Source organism: Canis lupus, chromosome 1, assembly GCF_048164855.1.
Source record: "Canis lupus baileyi chromosome 1, mCanLup2.hap1, whole genome shotgun sequence".
In the NCBI taxonomy this organism is placed as follows: domain Eukaryota; kingdom Metazoa; phylum Chordata; class Mammalia; order Carnivora; family Canidae; genus Canis; species Canis lupus.
This window is the reverse complement of record NC_132838.1, coordinates 67,044,798-67,060,237: the sequence shown is the minus strand read 5'-3', so window position 1 is coordinate 67,060,237 and position 15,440 is coordinate 67,044,798. Positions and strand designations below refer to the sequence as shown.

Sequence of the window (15,440 nt, the reverse complement as noted above, 5' to 3'; positions counted from 1 at the left end):
CGGGAGGTGGACGGAGCAAACCTGTCCCTTGCTGCCTTCTCCCTGGGACTTCAGGCTGCTCCATGGGCACCTGGCTCTGCGGTACATCCCTCCCTTACGTCACAGGCTATGGATGTGGGAGCAGAAGTCAACAGAGATGGTGCCCAGGACCTCAGAGGGAGGCTCCTCTGTGTCTCCTTCCCCTGCCCTCTGACCCCACTACTTGCTCTGTGTTGTACCAAGCTAGTTCTAAAAGGGGAACACCCAGGCTGCTTTGTGCACCGAGAGCACAAAGCCCCCCAGTCACTAAGACAGGTGTTTTCCCCTATTTGTACCTTTGACGCTGTGCTATTTAAACACGACACTGGAGATGAATTCAAACAAGCAAGCCTTATTGTAGAAAAGCCCCTTGCGTGCACATTCCTGGGCATAGGAAGGAGTGTCTTTGGTAATTTGGCCTGGATTTAAGGGGGGGAAATTAGCTGGTTATTTTTAAGCATAACTGACTCAAGCTCCCAAAACAAAGGAAAATTGAGTGCTGAGCCTGGAATGTGTATTGGCCTGCGTTCTGCAGCCCTCACTCAGTCTGGGTGGCAGAGGGGGGCACGGTTATTGAATCAGCTGCCAGTGAGGTTTGGAATGTCGGTTTGGTAGCTAAGCCCCAGCTCCAGATATTCCTGCTCTGTTTGCAGTTATATTCCTGCAGGACTCCTGTCCCCTTTCGTCGGGTTGGCAGGGAGGGGGTCATGCTTTGGGTCAGATGGTCCAACCGAATGCAAGGATTGAAGAAAAAGTGGGGGTGGGTGATATCAGAAAGTGAAAAAAGGTTTTCCATAGTTTCTGCTGAGGGTGTCTGAGTGGAGTTGCTCATGCATCTATGGTCACAGGCAAGACTCGTAAGTGACCGTCATTGACGGCTGGCAAATAGCACCTGTTCCTTTCTGAGGTGGTCCAACATACGGTGCCATGAAAGTCAGCAAGTCTGTTCTTTAAAGCCATGTCTACAGTACCAGCCTTCGGGGCGCCGGGGTGGCCCAGTTGGTTAAGCGGCTGCCAGGGGTCCTGGGACCGAGCCTGGCGTCGGCTCTCCGCTCAGCATGGAGTCTGCTTCTCCCTCTTCCTCTGCCCCTCCCCCCCCACTTTGCTTGCTCTCTCACTCTCTCTCAAATAGATAAATAAAATCTTAAAAAAAAAAAAAAAAAACTTGGAAAGCCCTGGTGGCACAGTGGTTTGGTACTGCCTACAGCCTGGGGTGTAATCCTGGAGACCCAGGATCGAGTCCCATGTCGGGCTCCCTGCATGGAGCCTGCTTCTCCCTCTGCCTGTGTCTCTGCCTCTCTCTCTCTCTCTCTCTCTCTCAAATAAATAAAACATTAAAAAAAAACTTTAAAAAATTTTTAAAGTACCTGCCTTCACCTATGTGTTTGCAAATGAAGAGGGCGTGAGGGGCAGAAAGGAGCTCATCAGTTTGCGCGCTGGCCTCAAATGGCTTAATTAGGGAAGAGACTTTAAGAGCCTCTTTTGGAAAGATACCTTATGGAGTCTATGATTTCTTCGAGTCAGAAAACTCAGTTCAGCCTCTAGTTTATAATTCTCTTCCTTCTTTTTCACGAATATGTGCAACCTTTGCACAATCCGCGTCGCTTCCTCCGTATCGTTAACTCCTGGGCAGATAAAATAGCTCAACTTTTTAAATAATAGAACAGCCTGTGTGTCAGCCGAAGCCAGTCATTTAGAGCTTCAGAGGGGAATGTAACATGACAGGTCAGCAACATTAATTTATTCTGGATTTTAAGTATCTCTTAGGAATCTGAGCATCTTTCCGGGGGCGGGGGGATGCATTTATTTCTACTGAGGCACAAAGGCTGTCGCGTGGAGGGTCTTGGCCTTATTCTGACTGCTTAGCCTCCATATAGTGAAAAAAGCCACAGCAGAGCAGCCAAAGGAGGTAGTTGACAGGAAGGAAGGATCCCCCAGCCTTGGATTTCCGAAATCTCGAGTGCAAAAGCTCCTCAGGAGAAGGAACCCATGTTTCTGGTCCCAATCCTCACTTCAGAGGGGCTGTCACTTGTTCATCAGTAGCTATTCGTTTGAAGTCCTGATATTTGTAGAAAGTGGATAGATTCAGAAAAGCCAGGTCGACTCAAAATAGATAAGAATGAACGAAGTCGCGGGGCCCTTCCTGGGCAAGACCCTCCAGTGGCAGCAGCATCTGCCCGAGGCCGTGGTGTCAGGGCGGAGGGCAGCCGCTGGGATAGTGTTTTCGTCTGGTGGACTTACCGAGACACCCTGGTCCGGGCCCTGGGTCTGGCTGGCTCTGCAGGGTGCTCTGATCACCCTGTTCACAGGGCCGCCCTGAACTGCGGCTTGGGGCCTGCCTGTGTGTGCCCTCCTCCTGCGATCCTTCCCCGCCGTCTTCCCATGTCACGGTGCCACGTTGCTCTGCCCCCAGGCTCCCACCTACGCAGCTGGCGCCCGCCCAGACGGTCTCCCATTCCCATCTCCCCTGCCTCGCCCACCCCACGTCCCATGAACCAGACTCTTTTCCCAAGCTCCCGTCAAAGCCTACCTGTATTTGTCGGTCCCTTCCTGTCCTTTCTGTGTGCTGCCTACCAAGGAGGGACTAGGAGCTGCTTCCTCTGCTCTGTCAGTGAAATTTCATCAAGCAGCTACAAACTGCACGTAACCCTCCCGATGATAAACCTACCATTTCTGGTAGCAGAGACAGGTGGATGGGACACTCCCGAGGAAGGTGGGTGAGGAGGGTGAGTAGGGACCCCTTGCTGGGTCTGCAAGTGGTACCAGGTAAATGGCCTCTCTCCACACTGGGCCCTGCTTTCCTGCTAGAACTTTCTCCCAGGGAGAAATGACTCGGGCGGCGGAGAGGGGGGGGGGGGCCTCGTGTGGTGGACCAGCATTCCCAAGGCCCTTTTCTGGATCAAGAGGTGGCCCTCCACCGGTCACTCCCTTTATTATTTAGGTTTTGTTGCCATCATTGTCAAAACCTCCCAAGTCAGGAATCTGGAAATAATATACTGAGATGCTAAAAACTAATCTGAGAACGGTAAGCAAAATCTATCTCTGATTTTAACTGGCCCCGACTCTTAAAATGTCGGATGGTTTTAAGCAGTACTTAAAAAGAACAGTGAGTTTAGGGCTGTTTCTTTTGAATATTTCTGTCATCTGGAAGGGCCCGTACATAAGCCCCATGACATGCCACCAGCCCTCAGCACAGAAGCGAGAGCCAGCACCCCATGATTCTACGGGGAAAACATCCAGTACCGGGAAGATCCCACACTCGCTGAAACACAACAGTCTAAATATGTGACTTCCATGGATGATACTCTGTGTGTGACTCTCGAAGTCTTTATAACCCGAAACAGATTGTTGTAAGAATCAAAATCCTGTCGCCTTTGCCAGCACAGAATCCAGTCTCTGTCATTCTTGGGCTAAAATAACACAGGACCAAATTTGACAGAATTAGCTGTGGGACTTTATAAAACCTAAGAAACCCTGCCTCATCACCTGATTTGAAAATCTCGGGGAAAGTTCCAGCTTTTGTGATTTTTTTTGGGGGGGGGCGTTAATTCTCTCAGTGGTTACAGTGCCCAGCAAGGCTGGGAGTGAACACTTAATTATCGTCCCTGTGATGGAATGCTGTGGGGACTAAAAGGAGAGGCTCTTCACATTTGTCTGTAAGTTTATTTTGGGGTAGCAGACTACTCAGGATGTGGGCAGTCGTGCCACAGGTTGCATCAGGACCCTTCAGAGTTGACCACGCTTGTTGTGAACAGGAATTTGTCTTATGCTTCTTCTGGGTCAGGATCCAATGGCATGCCTGGCATGGTTGGTGCCCACAAATATTTGCTAAATGGAGTGTTGATCGGAAGGCCCAAGACCTCTCCCAAAGAATGGAAGATAATTTTAAGAGCCAAGAGAGTTCTACTAAACAACTGAGATAATGAGCCATAAGTATTTTGAAAATTCCAAAAGGGGGCAGCCTGGGGGGCTCCACGGTTTAGCAGCTGCCTTCGGCCCAGGGTGTGATCCTGGAGTCCCGGGATCAAGTCCCATGTCGGGCTCCCTGCATGGGGCCTGCTTCTCCTTCTGCCTGGGTCTCTGCCTCTCTCTCTGTCTGTCTCTCATGAATGAATAAATAAATAATGTTAAAAAAAAGAAAAGAAAAAGAAAATTCCAGAAGGCATCCATTATTCTAAAAAGAAGGATTTGTTTTAATAGGTCATCCTTAATAGGCTCTAAATTTTATTATTTTTATTCTTTTGAAGATTTTATTTATTCATGAGAGACCCAGAGACACAGGCAGAGGGAGAAGGAGGCTCCCTGCCTGGAGCCCGATGTGGAACTCGATCCCAGAACCCCAGGATCACGCCCTGAGCCAAAGGCAGACGCTCCACCGCTGAGCCCCCCAGGCGCTCCTCTAAATTTTAACATGCCTAAGGATGAGTTCCGTTTTTCAGTCACCGTTTTTCTAATTTTGTCCATTTCTTTGCCAAAGGAAATAGAAATACAATACTCTCTCACCTGGTAAATATGTTTGAAGAGTAAAAGAAAAGGGACAGAAAGAAACTCCTACAAGCCAGAAGTCAGAAGCCACCCAGCCTCATACGGAGCCGGAGTTGTCATAACCTAAATTAAATAAATGACTGCTTTGCAGTGCTTCGAGTTCACCATTCCTACGAAAACTATAAATTAAATGTGCGCTGGCCGGCTTGAGGCAAAGTTGGAGGGTTTATCCCCAGATTTTCTTCAACCACTAAATTAAAATCCTTTCGTCTTTGCATTTGGACCCAAGATGTAGATGATCTCAAGACCCAGGCCTCTCTAGAAAGGCGGTCATCAGGATAAAACCTCTGCTCTTTGATTCCTGTGTTACCCTTGGGAGGCAGAGTGTCCTCTCCCTCATGTGGACTTAGGAGGAAACTGAATTTAGAAGTTGACAAGGCCGGAAGTCAACCTCTCATGCCCCAGATCCTTATCCCAGTGCTGTGTTCCCTTCCCTTGAACTTCTTAGAATTTTAAACTTCACGGCGCTCCACTAAGAATGAGAAGACGGGGATTCTGTTCCCAGCGTGGCTGGTAAGTGGCTCTGTGACCTTGAGCAGTTGACGTAGCATCAGGGCCTCTTTCCTCGGCTGTAAAATGAGAGGGTTGGCTAGAGGATTTCCTTCGGGCTGGAAAATTCTCTGAATCTAGTAACACCTGCTGTGACATCCGTGCGCTCACCGCTCCTCTTTCACCTTTCCCAAAACGTTTTGGCCTTTGGCCTAAGATTATCCTGCATAGAGACCTTTTCAAGTTCTTTTTTTAGGATGTTCCTTTTTGTTTCTGGACACCAACAGGTGCTGCTACGTGTGCTTTACGCTAAGCATTACTTTATTCGTGCCCTCATCAAGGAGTGCTGCCTTGAAGTGGGATTTGGGTGGCACCAGATACGCATGATTCTTCCAGATTTTCTCCGACACGCAGAGCACTGATTTGGATCAGTTTCCTATCTGGCGGCGTAAATGTTTAAGTGGCTTAAAAGTAATCTGGATTATACCGCACATTTGCATTTCTTGCCGTAAGGTTTTCAGCCACCGTGACACCTGCTCGAAACTGTCGGGCGCTTCAAGATCTCTGCGTGTCACTGAAGGGCTGGTGACTCCAGCGTCTGCCTGCTTATGTACAGAACGGTAGGGACTTACGGTTTTCTTAAAAGTTTTTATTTTTTATTTTTTTTAATATTTTATTTATTTATTCATGAAAGAGAGAGGGGCAGAGACACAGGCAGAGGGAGAAGCAGGCTCCATGCAGGGAGCCCGACGTGGGACTCGATCCTGGGACCCCAGGATCACACCCTGGGCCAAAGGCAGGCATTAAACCGCTGAGCCACCCAGGGATCCCCTTCTTACAAGTTTTTGGTGGAAAGACCCAAAAGCACCTGCGCTGAATATTGATTGCCTTCTTAGGCTTTCATCTCCTGGGTATATGACAGAGCGTGGAAACCAAGCTAATACATATAAAAATCATTCAACAAAAAGGGTTGGTAAGAACTGGAATAAGTGGTAGGTAGAGGGGTGCAGCTCTCGTCAAAGTCTTCTCCGAGCTTTCGGTTCTGTGTGATTCCGGGGGGGCTTTACCATGACGAGACTCGGCTGATGCACCTGCGATCGAGAATTACGAGGACGCCGTGAGCATGGGCGTTGGAACGGATGCGACGGAGGGAAACGATAGGAGAGGCCCACACCGGGTCTCCCCTGACTTAGCCACATACGATCTGAAGTCCACATAGACTTTAGAACACAGTCATAATCTTATTTACAAAAAGACACCTGGAAAGTGAGAGGCTTGGAGTGGGAAAGAGTGTAGGGGGAGAATGTCAGCGGGCAACTCTGTGTCGGTGCTTTGGGGCCAATCCTTCCCCCACCCCCAGGGTTTTCCTCCTGTGCCAATAAGGACAGAGCAGAAATGAGCCAACGTCTGGCGTGTGCCCGGCACTAGACGTATCCCCTCGTACTCTTAGCACAACCATATTGGGTTCCAATATGATTGTCCGTTTACAGAAGAAACACACTCAGAAGTTCACACCGATGAGTGGGGCTGTACAGTTGAAACCCAGACGATCGCTGGGACAAACGCCCCCCGGCCTCCGGTTAGAGGGACGGGTTCCAAGCCCCGCTAGGCCACACGGGCATCTTCCTGGAACCAGGCAGGGTGGTGCCTGCTCATCAGGAAGACTGGGTGAATGCGCCCTCCAGGTTCACTTGTGGTGAGGGTGAGCCCGGGGAAAGGTGTGTTCCGGGTCCGTAGCACAGGGCTGTGCAGAGCGCGGTGGCCGCGGGTGACCCTGCTACTGCGGCAGCTGTTGTGTGGCTCCTGCTTTGGAGATCGCGATGCTGAGCTCCAACCAGGCAGCGTGCTCCGTCCCACTGGTGCGTGTGCTAGAGCCACCGGCCACCGTGGGTAAGTTTGGAGCTCCCCGCGAACTACCCCCCACCCCCGAAGCAGGCAACCGGTAATGCGAAAGGGAATATGCCATGCTTTTTAATGATCACCCAGAAAATGCTTCAGTCTGCAGGGCAAGACCTCAGCACTTGAGCCTTTAACTGGCTTATTTGCTGAAATACGCACAAAATTGCTTTCGATGCGCCCTTGAACTCAGTCCAACCAAGCACGCGTGTGCAAGTTCATGCACAACCTGGAAATGTTGCTGGGGCGGCATCTGTCCCAGCATCTCCAGGTAGGTCGCTTTGGCCGTGGTCTTGGGGATCCCCCGCCTCCACCGTGTACTTGGGCTGCAGTACCAGGACTGGAAGCAGGCAAGCACGTGGGTGTCTCATTGTTTGGGGTTCGGTTCCCCCCTCCCATAATCAGTATCTGATTTCATCCGGCAGAAAGGCCTCACTCTGACAGCAAGTGGTCACAAAGACACAGGGAGGAGGTGGTTGGCCTTGACGTCCCGCTTCTGCTTTACTCGAAGACCACAAGTGTGACCCGCCTTCACACGTGTTTGGGGGCTGCTGCCCACGGGGCCGAGCTGCGTGCAGACGCCCAGCTCCTCGAGGCCCCGAGGGGCACGCACCACTCCAGCCCAAAGGAGGACCTTGGGGGCGGATAGCAAGGAGAGAGTCGTCGCCTGTAAAAAAATGAGCTGACTTTTCCCAAGAAAATCTAAAATTGGCCATTGTCATTTTGTGATATTAACAGCAGCTCTTTTGGCAAGTTTGAAAATACTGGGCTCCACGATAAAAGCTAAAAATGTCCTGGGCCTGGAGTTGTTTACGCAGAGGGTGAGCGGCTCTAAAGTTACAGAGCTCCGGTTGGCAGCGTGGCCCGAAGGCCGCCTCCAAGCAGCTGACGTCAGGGAGTCGCAGCTGCTGCCCTGACACCGAGCTGAGCAGCTCCGGGCTCTGCAAAGGGCGAGGGCTCCGCAGGGCCCGCGGGCAGCGCTCTGTCGGATGCCGGGCCGGGCCTGGCCTCCCCGGTTCTGGCAAAGAAGCGGGATCCACCGAGCTGAGACTTTTGCCTTTCCAAGGGAAAAAACAAAAACAAAAAACCCCAACAAACTGGCCGTCCTTCCATCGTTCGATTGGCCAGTGGTGGAGCATCCGTGGGATTTCTCCCCAGAGCGCAAAAAAAAAAAAAAAAAAAAAAAAAGGTATGTGTCTTTCTAGCAGTTTGAAATCAAGGGGATCCCGGCGGCAAAGGACAGAGGGGCCGCTTCTGAACGAGGGGGGATGCGCAGGTGGAGGGGCCCCCGGGGGCCCCGGCTGAGCTGGCCGGGTCCTGGGCAGCGGGGTGGGAGCAGGTCCTACTGCCCTCAGGGCAAGGAAGGCCCGGGCTGCCGGGAGGGGCCCCCCCGGAGGGGCCCCCCCTCCCCCCGCTCTGGCCCTTAGGGACCCCGCCTTCCACAACTGCATTTCTCAGACCCTGTTTCCAGTACTTTGAGCAGCACTCGGCCTGCTGCGGGATTTCACTGAACGCATTTGTCAGAGTGCTGCTGTGTGTTCATCGGAATGAAGGCTTGTCAGGTTTGCAGAGTGAAGGTCGCGACCCTTGAGAGGGCTGGTGTTTGGAAATTACAGTGAAAAATAAGTGCGGTCCATTCAAGACTACGGCTCGCTCGCTTAGGACCAGTGCTCCTGTAGCATGAGTGGAAGCGCGCGCCGTTCGCAGCCGGCGATCTGCGGTGAGCAGGGACCTTACCGGGGCACCCTTTGTTGTTCCAGGTGATTAATTTTAGGTGCTTATTTGCCCAAGCCAAAAGTTTCTTCCAGAGGTGGTCTTTTCTAAGTTAAGAGAAGTAAAACCAGTGCACCTGTACCTTGGAAGCTTGCTTGCTTGCTTGCTTTTTTTCTTTCTTTCTTTTTTATGTTTTCTAGTTTGAGTGTCTAATGGGTGAAAAACAAGGAAGGAGAGAAGATAATCAGATAAGGCAGGCAAAAAGGATTTCTTCAGAATTGCATGTAGTGGTGTCACTGCTTTGGCCCTTTTGGAACATGAGGACGGGGTGAAACTGCGAGAAATAGCCATGACAACAGTGTTCCTTTCGGCCCTGCACGAAATCAGACCGTGGCTGTCTTTGCACGATGCACCTGCTAATGAAACGATAGGGGAGGAATAAGGTCTTTGATTAGCTGAAATGATGCCGGTGGTTTGTAACAGCCCGTAGAGCTACAGTCTCGGAGGCCAGCGGGGCCTCACCGACGGCTGTTCCTAATCCCTCAAAGTTAAAGACAAGCAGTGCATCCCTGGGGCCAGTAACTCTCCCGGGAATCGTGCAATGGACGGTACCTACTGTGCGTAGCCTCCCCGCAGCCCTTTGCAAGCTCCTACAAATGACAGATCTTTGATTATATGAAACGTAGTAGGTTTCGAAAAAGGAAACAGGAGAGCAAGAAACGAATACTGAAAACAGAAATCTCAGAGGAGGGAAGTAGCCGTAGAGTCAGGTCCCGTAGCCCGGTTTCCTCTGTCTGGCTAAAGTCCAGTCTCCAGTTGGGGTGAGAGGGGGGAGATGGTGGTGAAGATGGTAAGGACCAAAGTGTCGGAAGAATGGAGCACTCCTCAGACAATGAGGTGTTAACTGTGACCAAACTGAGGCTAATTTGGGAAATTAAAATGATTTACTGGGAGACTCCTGGGTTGTGTTCAATGCTGCTTGCTTGCAGGGCACAAGGTGAGCGGGACTGTCTCCCTCCCATCACCATGCTTCTGCTGCCCACTCACAACCCCCGGCCTTGGCCTCGGGGAAGGGGAAGCAGGTTCCATGGATTATGTAATGCCACCTCAGCGTTGGCGAAGGAAGCACGTGCATGACAAAGTGATGCGATTCCCTCGACTCTTACATTTGCTGTAACAAATTTGTATTCTGAATGAAACTCTGCATGAAGTGAAATGATACAGAGTTAGAAACACAGGGAGGGATCCAGTTAGCAGAAACCCTTCCTTCTCTCCCACATAGATGCCAATATCCGTGGGCGAAAAAGAGTGACAACTAGGAAGAAAGAGAACTTTTGTGTTTGTCTCCGTAGAGAGCACCGAAACTGAGTTTCAGAATCTGCTGAACCACTTCACCCCATGACCTCCCATTATAGAACATAACGTCCCTACAAAGTGTCCCTACAAAGTTGCCCCATTAGTTGGATTTTTTTTAACTATTTAAGGAGATTTATAAGGAAAGCAGTTCTTTTTTTTTTTTTAAGATTTTATTTATTCATGATAGACATAGAGGGAGAGAGAGAGAGAGGCAGAGACACAGGCAGAGGGAGAAGCAGACTCCATGCCGGCAGCCCGATGCGGGACTCGATCCCGGGACTCCAGGATCACACCCTGGGCCAAAGGCAGGCGCTAAACTGCTGAGCCACCCAGGGATCCCAAGGAAAGCAGTTCTGTGTAAGATTTGTCTATTCAAATTTTCATTAACAATAAAAAAAAAATTCCTAAATGTTCAGCTTGCCATGGATTCTTAAAATACTTGAAAAATACCGAGGGCAGAAGAAAGTCGTTGAAAATATGGGAGTTTGCAAAATTAGATCTGCTTCTGTTCATCTTCTAATTAAAAAAAAAAAGATGAAAATCATCCGTTTTATTCCAGAGAATGAAAACATAAAGAAGGATAAATGAAGGCAAGGAAGGAGGGTGGGGAGGGAAGAAAAGAAAAAGAGGGAAGGACAGAAGGAAGAAACCAAGTAACGGGCATTTACTGAGCACTGACAATGATTCAAAACCATGTGGGGCACTTTTATTAAGCATTCTTTCTTTTTTGTTCATGTAATCCTCACTGCTACTCTATGGGCCCCATTTTATTTTTGGAGGAGAAAGCAATAAATTCAATCATATTGTGTTTGACATTTATGACACGACTTAGACGCCAGGAAGGCAACATAAATCCTCCCCCCAAAATTGGCACAGATACTGCTCTATAGGAATTTTCTTTCAAAGGCTTGTTTTTGATCCGTGACCGTTACATTTCCTGGCACTAGACGGTGCTCTGGCCTGGAAAGGGGAAGCTCTGTAGATTGGCTCCGACCCATAGTAAGTGATGAGTTTGGCTCTTTGCAGTTAAGTTGGGGATTTTGTCCACTTTTGGGAGCATTACCTGGGTTCGTGTACAGTAAGGTTACAGGGTGCAAGCCTCAGTGAGAATTTTCCTGGATGATCTTCAGGTACGTTCGAAAATAACAATAAAACAAAACAAAATAAAAAGGAAGAATCTGCCACCTTTTACCCCGTTTAGCCCTACTCTGGAAGTGGTTCAAGAGGAGTTAGCAATAGAAAGGAAAATTGGAGCCCTTTGCTACATTAACTGTAGGAGAAACTCTATGATGATTTCTGAATATTTCTGATGCTTAGTTCTGAAACATGAACTGTCGTAACACCTCCTTTCCAGGGAGTCTGTTCCCTTTCCACGCTTTCCTTGGTTACCTTCGCAACTACCTCTGGAGGTCTTAAAGCACTCCGCTCTTCCTAAGAAGTCCCAGGGTTAGGAACCTGTTAGGAAGCAGGATAGTATCCGCTCACAGTTCATTACATGCAGCCTCAAAGCAGTCTGCCAGTGCAAAAACAAGCATGGTCTGCATTTCCTGTGAATAGTTTATCAGATTAACTTAACGATTACTAGGTAATCAAGATTAAGGACACTCACCAAGACGAACAAAATTGTGTATATTCTTGACTATCTTCATTTTGTTAGGTCTTCATCGATGTACTTATTTTAGGCAACTGGCTCTGGCTGTGGCAGGTGCGTGTGTGGTGCCTGGTCGCCGGCTCACTGGTGTGGACGGGAGCAAAAGGTTGGGAGGATGACAGGGAAGGTGAGAAATGAGATTAGAAAACGAGCATGGCTGAGTGGATAAGATGAGACATGCTGACTTCTCAAATCTGAGATTACTTCTTTTCTTGACTGAGTCAGTCCAGTCGGAGCGCTGAGTGTCAAAGTTGTGGGTAAGAACGCCTGGAGGGTCTGTAGCAGATTGTGTAAGAGACGAATAACTGTGTAGATCCCAGTGTTTTCAGCCTGCTTTTGAAGGTGGAGCCCTGCAGATGGCACTAACATTTTTCCATCCTTATTAATCTCTGATAATTCACTGATAGATTCATTGATAGATCGTGGCTCCAAAAATGTGTTTGGAACAGTTTATCACTTGGATATGCGTGTTCAGAACAATCTGATAAAAATAAGATTAGTCTTCAATGTGTGTCTTATATTTGGGACACGAAACGTCCAGCCATCCTCTGCCGCTACATGCTTGTGTGAGCGTCATCCGCAGCAGCAGCACCCACCCGGTCAGGAACTATTGACTCTGGGGGCGCTGGGCTCCTAATGAGCATTAGCCGCCACATGGTGAATTAACACATTTCGATCATGGCCTAGAAAACCCAAGAGCTAGACTTCCAGTACCCATGATTATCTTAGATGATGATTCAAACGTTTCAAATATTCTTTCCCACTCATTAAAAAATAGTGGTCTTTCTTTTTTTTTTTTCCCCTTTTTAATTTTTTGAAGTAGGCTTTATGCCTAAGGTGGAGCTTGAACTCACGACCCCAAGATCAAGAGTCACACACTCCACAGACCTAGCTAGCCAGATGCCCCATATGACCTTAATAAAAATTATTTTTGAGGACAGCTGGGTGGCTCAGTTGGTTAAGCATCTGCCTTTGGCTCAGGTCGTGATCCTGGGGTCCTGGGATCAAGTCCCGCATCGGGCTCCCTGCTCAGTTGGGAGCCAGCTTCTCCCTCTCTGTTAAATGGATGAATAAAATCTTTTAAAAATATATTTTTAGTAGAAGCCAGATCGAGATTTTTTAAAGGAAAAAAACAAGGGAAAATGTTTAAGTTTCTCAAACTATTTTGCATACGGTATGTCATTTAAACTTTGTAACTATCCTATAAGTAGCCTTCATTTTAATGTAAAGAAAGTAAATCTCAGAAATTTTAGGTTTATAACAGAGTTACCAATCTCGTATTTTAAGTTGCATCTTCAGGGGCGTCTGCATGGCTCAGTCGGTCAAGCATCAGGCTCTGGATTTTGGCTCAGGTCACCATCTCAGGGTCGTGAGATTGAGCCCCATGTTGGGCTCCGTGCTGTGTATGGAGCCTGCTTAAGATTCTCTCTCTCTCTCTCTCTCTGCCCCCCTCCTCACACCCACTGCACATGGGCCCTCTAGATAAAAAATAAATATTGAATAAATAAACTGCATCTTCAGACCCTAAATACACATACGCTAAATGCTAGAAATCTAATTATTTCCATCCTTGCTTAATGTAATCAAGGGTATCCTTGCAAACTGAACAAACCGTCTTCAGTGCTCTGTATTCAGTAGCCTCAGCAGCATATTCTGATATATGGTCCATGAAAAGAAAAAGAGAGAATGAGTGAATTTTAGCATGTGGCTCCCAGGATGGCTTTACTGCTTTTATATTTTACTTGATGAACTAAAATGATGAAACTATTTTTATGAGTGAGTTTGGTTTTTTGCTGATACATCAGTCCCAGACTGACCCCCAGCTCAGGGGTCTGACTAATACAGTAATCACATCTGGCTTGGGCTTGAAACTCTGAACATAAAATGGAGACTGTCGCCCAGCACTGCTTCACGACCTTAAGTCGCAGACACATATAATCTCATTGCATCAAAACAGGAGTAATCCTGTTGCAGCAGAATCCACCACGGTTGTGCAGATCCAACCATACAGTTGAATTTCATACTTCCACCCTTAGATAGTCACTCTTAGGTAGTCCATCTTTAGAGGAGGTAGTTGGTTAAACGAATGTTCAGTTACATCTCACATATGCATTCAGCTATGATATTGCTGTCTGATTTCAGAAAGGGCAAAAAACCCATTTGAGCAAGGGGGGAAAACCCATTTGGGCCATACTTACTTTTTGACTATGTTAGTTCTTCTGTTTGTTTGTTTAAATTAATTAAGTAGGCTCCCAGCCCAACACGGAGCCCAATGCATGGCTTGAACTCATGACCCTGAGATCAAGACCCGAGCAGAGATCCCAAGTCAGTGGCTTAATGGACTGAGCCACCCAGGTGTCCCAACTGTGTTCGTTCCTCGTAAGCAGACTCTTCATCATCTCCTCTCTACTCTTAAGTACGGTTTTCCCGTCGTTTGTGTATGTCGATGGCTCTTAACAAAATGATAGCATGCTTCCAAAAAGCAAATGGATTTGGAACTCTTCCTTGTTATGTTTATATTAGGCTTTATTTTAAAGGCAAGTGAGACCGCTTCAAATAAACCAACTCCAAGCTTCCAAGAAACAGTTAAGAAGGCAGAGACAAGCAGAAATACCCCTTCAGTAACACTCACACGGTTGCCATGGCCCTGCATAAGCAGTGGGAGAACACAGAGACCGACTGGCACAAGGAAAAGATGGAACTGCTGGACCAGTTTGACAACGAAAGGAAGGAATGGGAGAGTCAATGGAAAATCATGCAGAAGAAGATAGAGGAGGTACAGATTGATTTGTTTTGACTACATTGACACTTAAAGCTCAGAATGAAAATTCCATTTGAAATTTGTCTTGTATTGGAAACCATTTCTGTTTTCCTCGTTCTGCCTCAGGAAGGCATGTCTCAATGACATTCGCTAGACCAAAAATAGCAGAACCTTATCCAGGGGTATTGAAGGGAGTAGGCCTTTTTTTTTTTTTTTTTTTTTTTTTTTTTTGATAGCCCGGTATGAAAATGAAGAACTTAAAATGTCCTTCTAAAATGTATCAGTTTATCATGTTTTGACTAAAGTGCCTTGGTATCAAAAGTGGGGAATGTATTTTGCATGAGCTTCAAGCACGAGGCCCAAGAGGAAAATGTAAGAAAAACATAACCGGTGGGACGTATATTAGCAAAATTACAACTGGGCATTAAAATACAGATCTTTTCCTGAGATGATTTATGAATCATGTCTACTAAAGGAAATTACGTATTAGATCACTCGGTGCAATCAAAAGGAGTGTCGTATATCAGAATGGTGGTGGACATGATATTTATTCTGGCAAAATGTGCCACATTTATTGGCGCATTTGTTAGGAAAGGGGTTATGAAAAACAATGTGCCAGGGCTCTGATACAAATAGTCATTTTGTCTCCATTAACCATCCCTCAGCCCTGGAATATTTTCTTGAAGTATTCACATTGATGTATCTTTGAGCTGGTTTCAACTGAAAATTATTTATATTTATCTTGCTTGCCTCCAGTGACATTCATGTTGGGACATGGTTTGTGCACATTGCCAAAGTGATTCTTTAAACAGACTCCTTGGCCTTTTTTCACAGACAATCAAAGCTGGTGCTTTATGTGTTTATAGTGCAAATATTTTTCTTATTAACAGCCGTGTAATCGGTTGTGAACAAAATGTCAATTGGCACACTGCAAGGAAAAATTTAAAAAGAGTAACTGTTAAACTGTTCCATGTTACGGAGCTGAGGAGGCAGGCATGTAGTGTATGAGAA

General features: G+C 47.6%; 1 protein-coding gene across 1 annotated transcript in view; it reads left to right on the top strand.

Annotated features, from left to right (window-relative positions):
• The window catches only part of KIAA0408 (KIAA0408 ortholog), a 30,611-nt gene that overhangs the window by 3,599 nt on the left and 11,572 nt on the right, over window positions 1-15,440 (top strand). Inside the window, exon 2 of the mRNA XM_072777639.1 lies at window positions 14,206-14,444. Coding sequence (XP_072633740.1) covers window positions 14,310-14,444 — 135 coding nt within the window. The 5' untranslated portion in view covers window positions 14,206-14,309. The remainder of the gene's footprint in view (window positions 1-14,205; window positions 14,445-15,440) is intronic.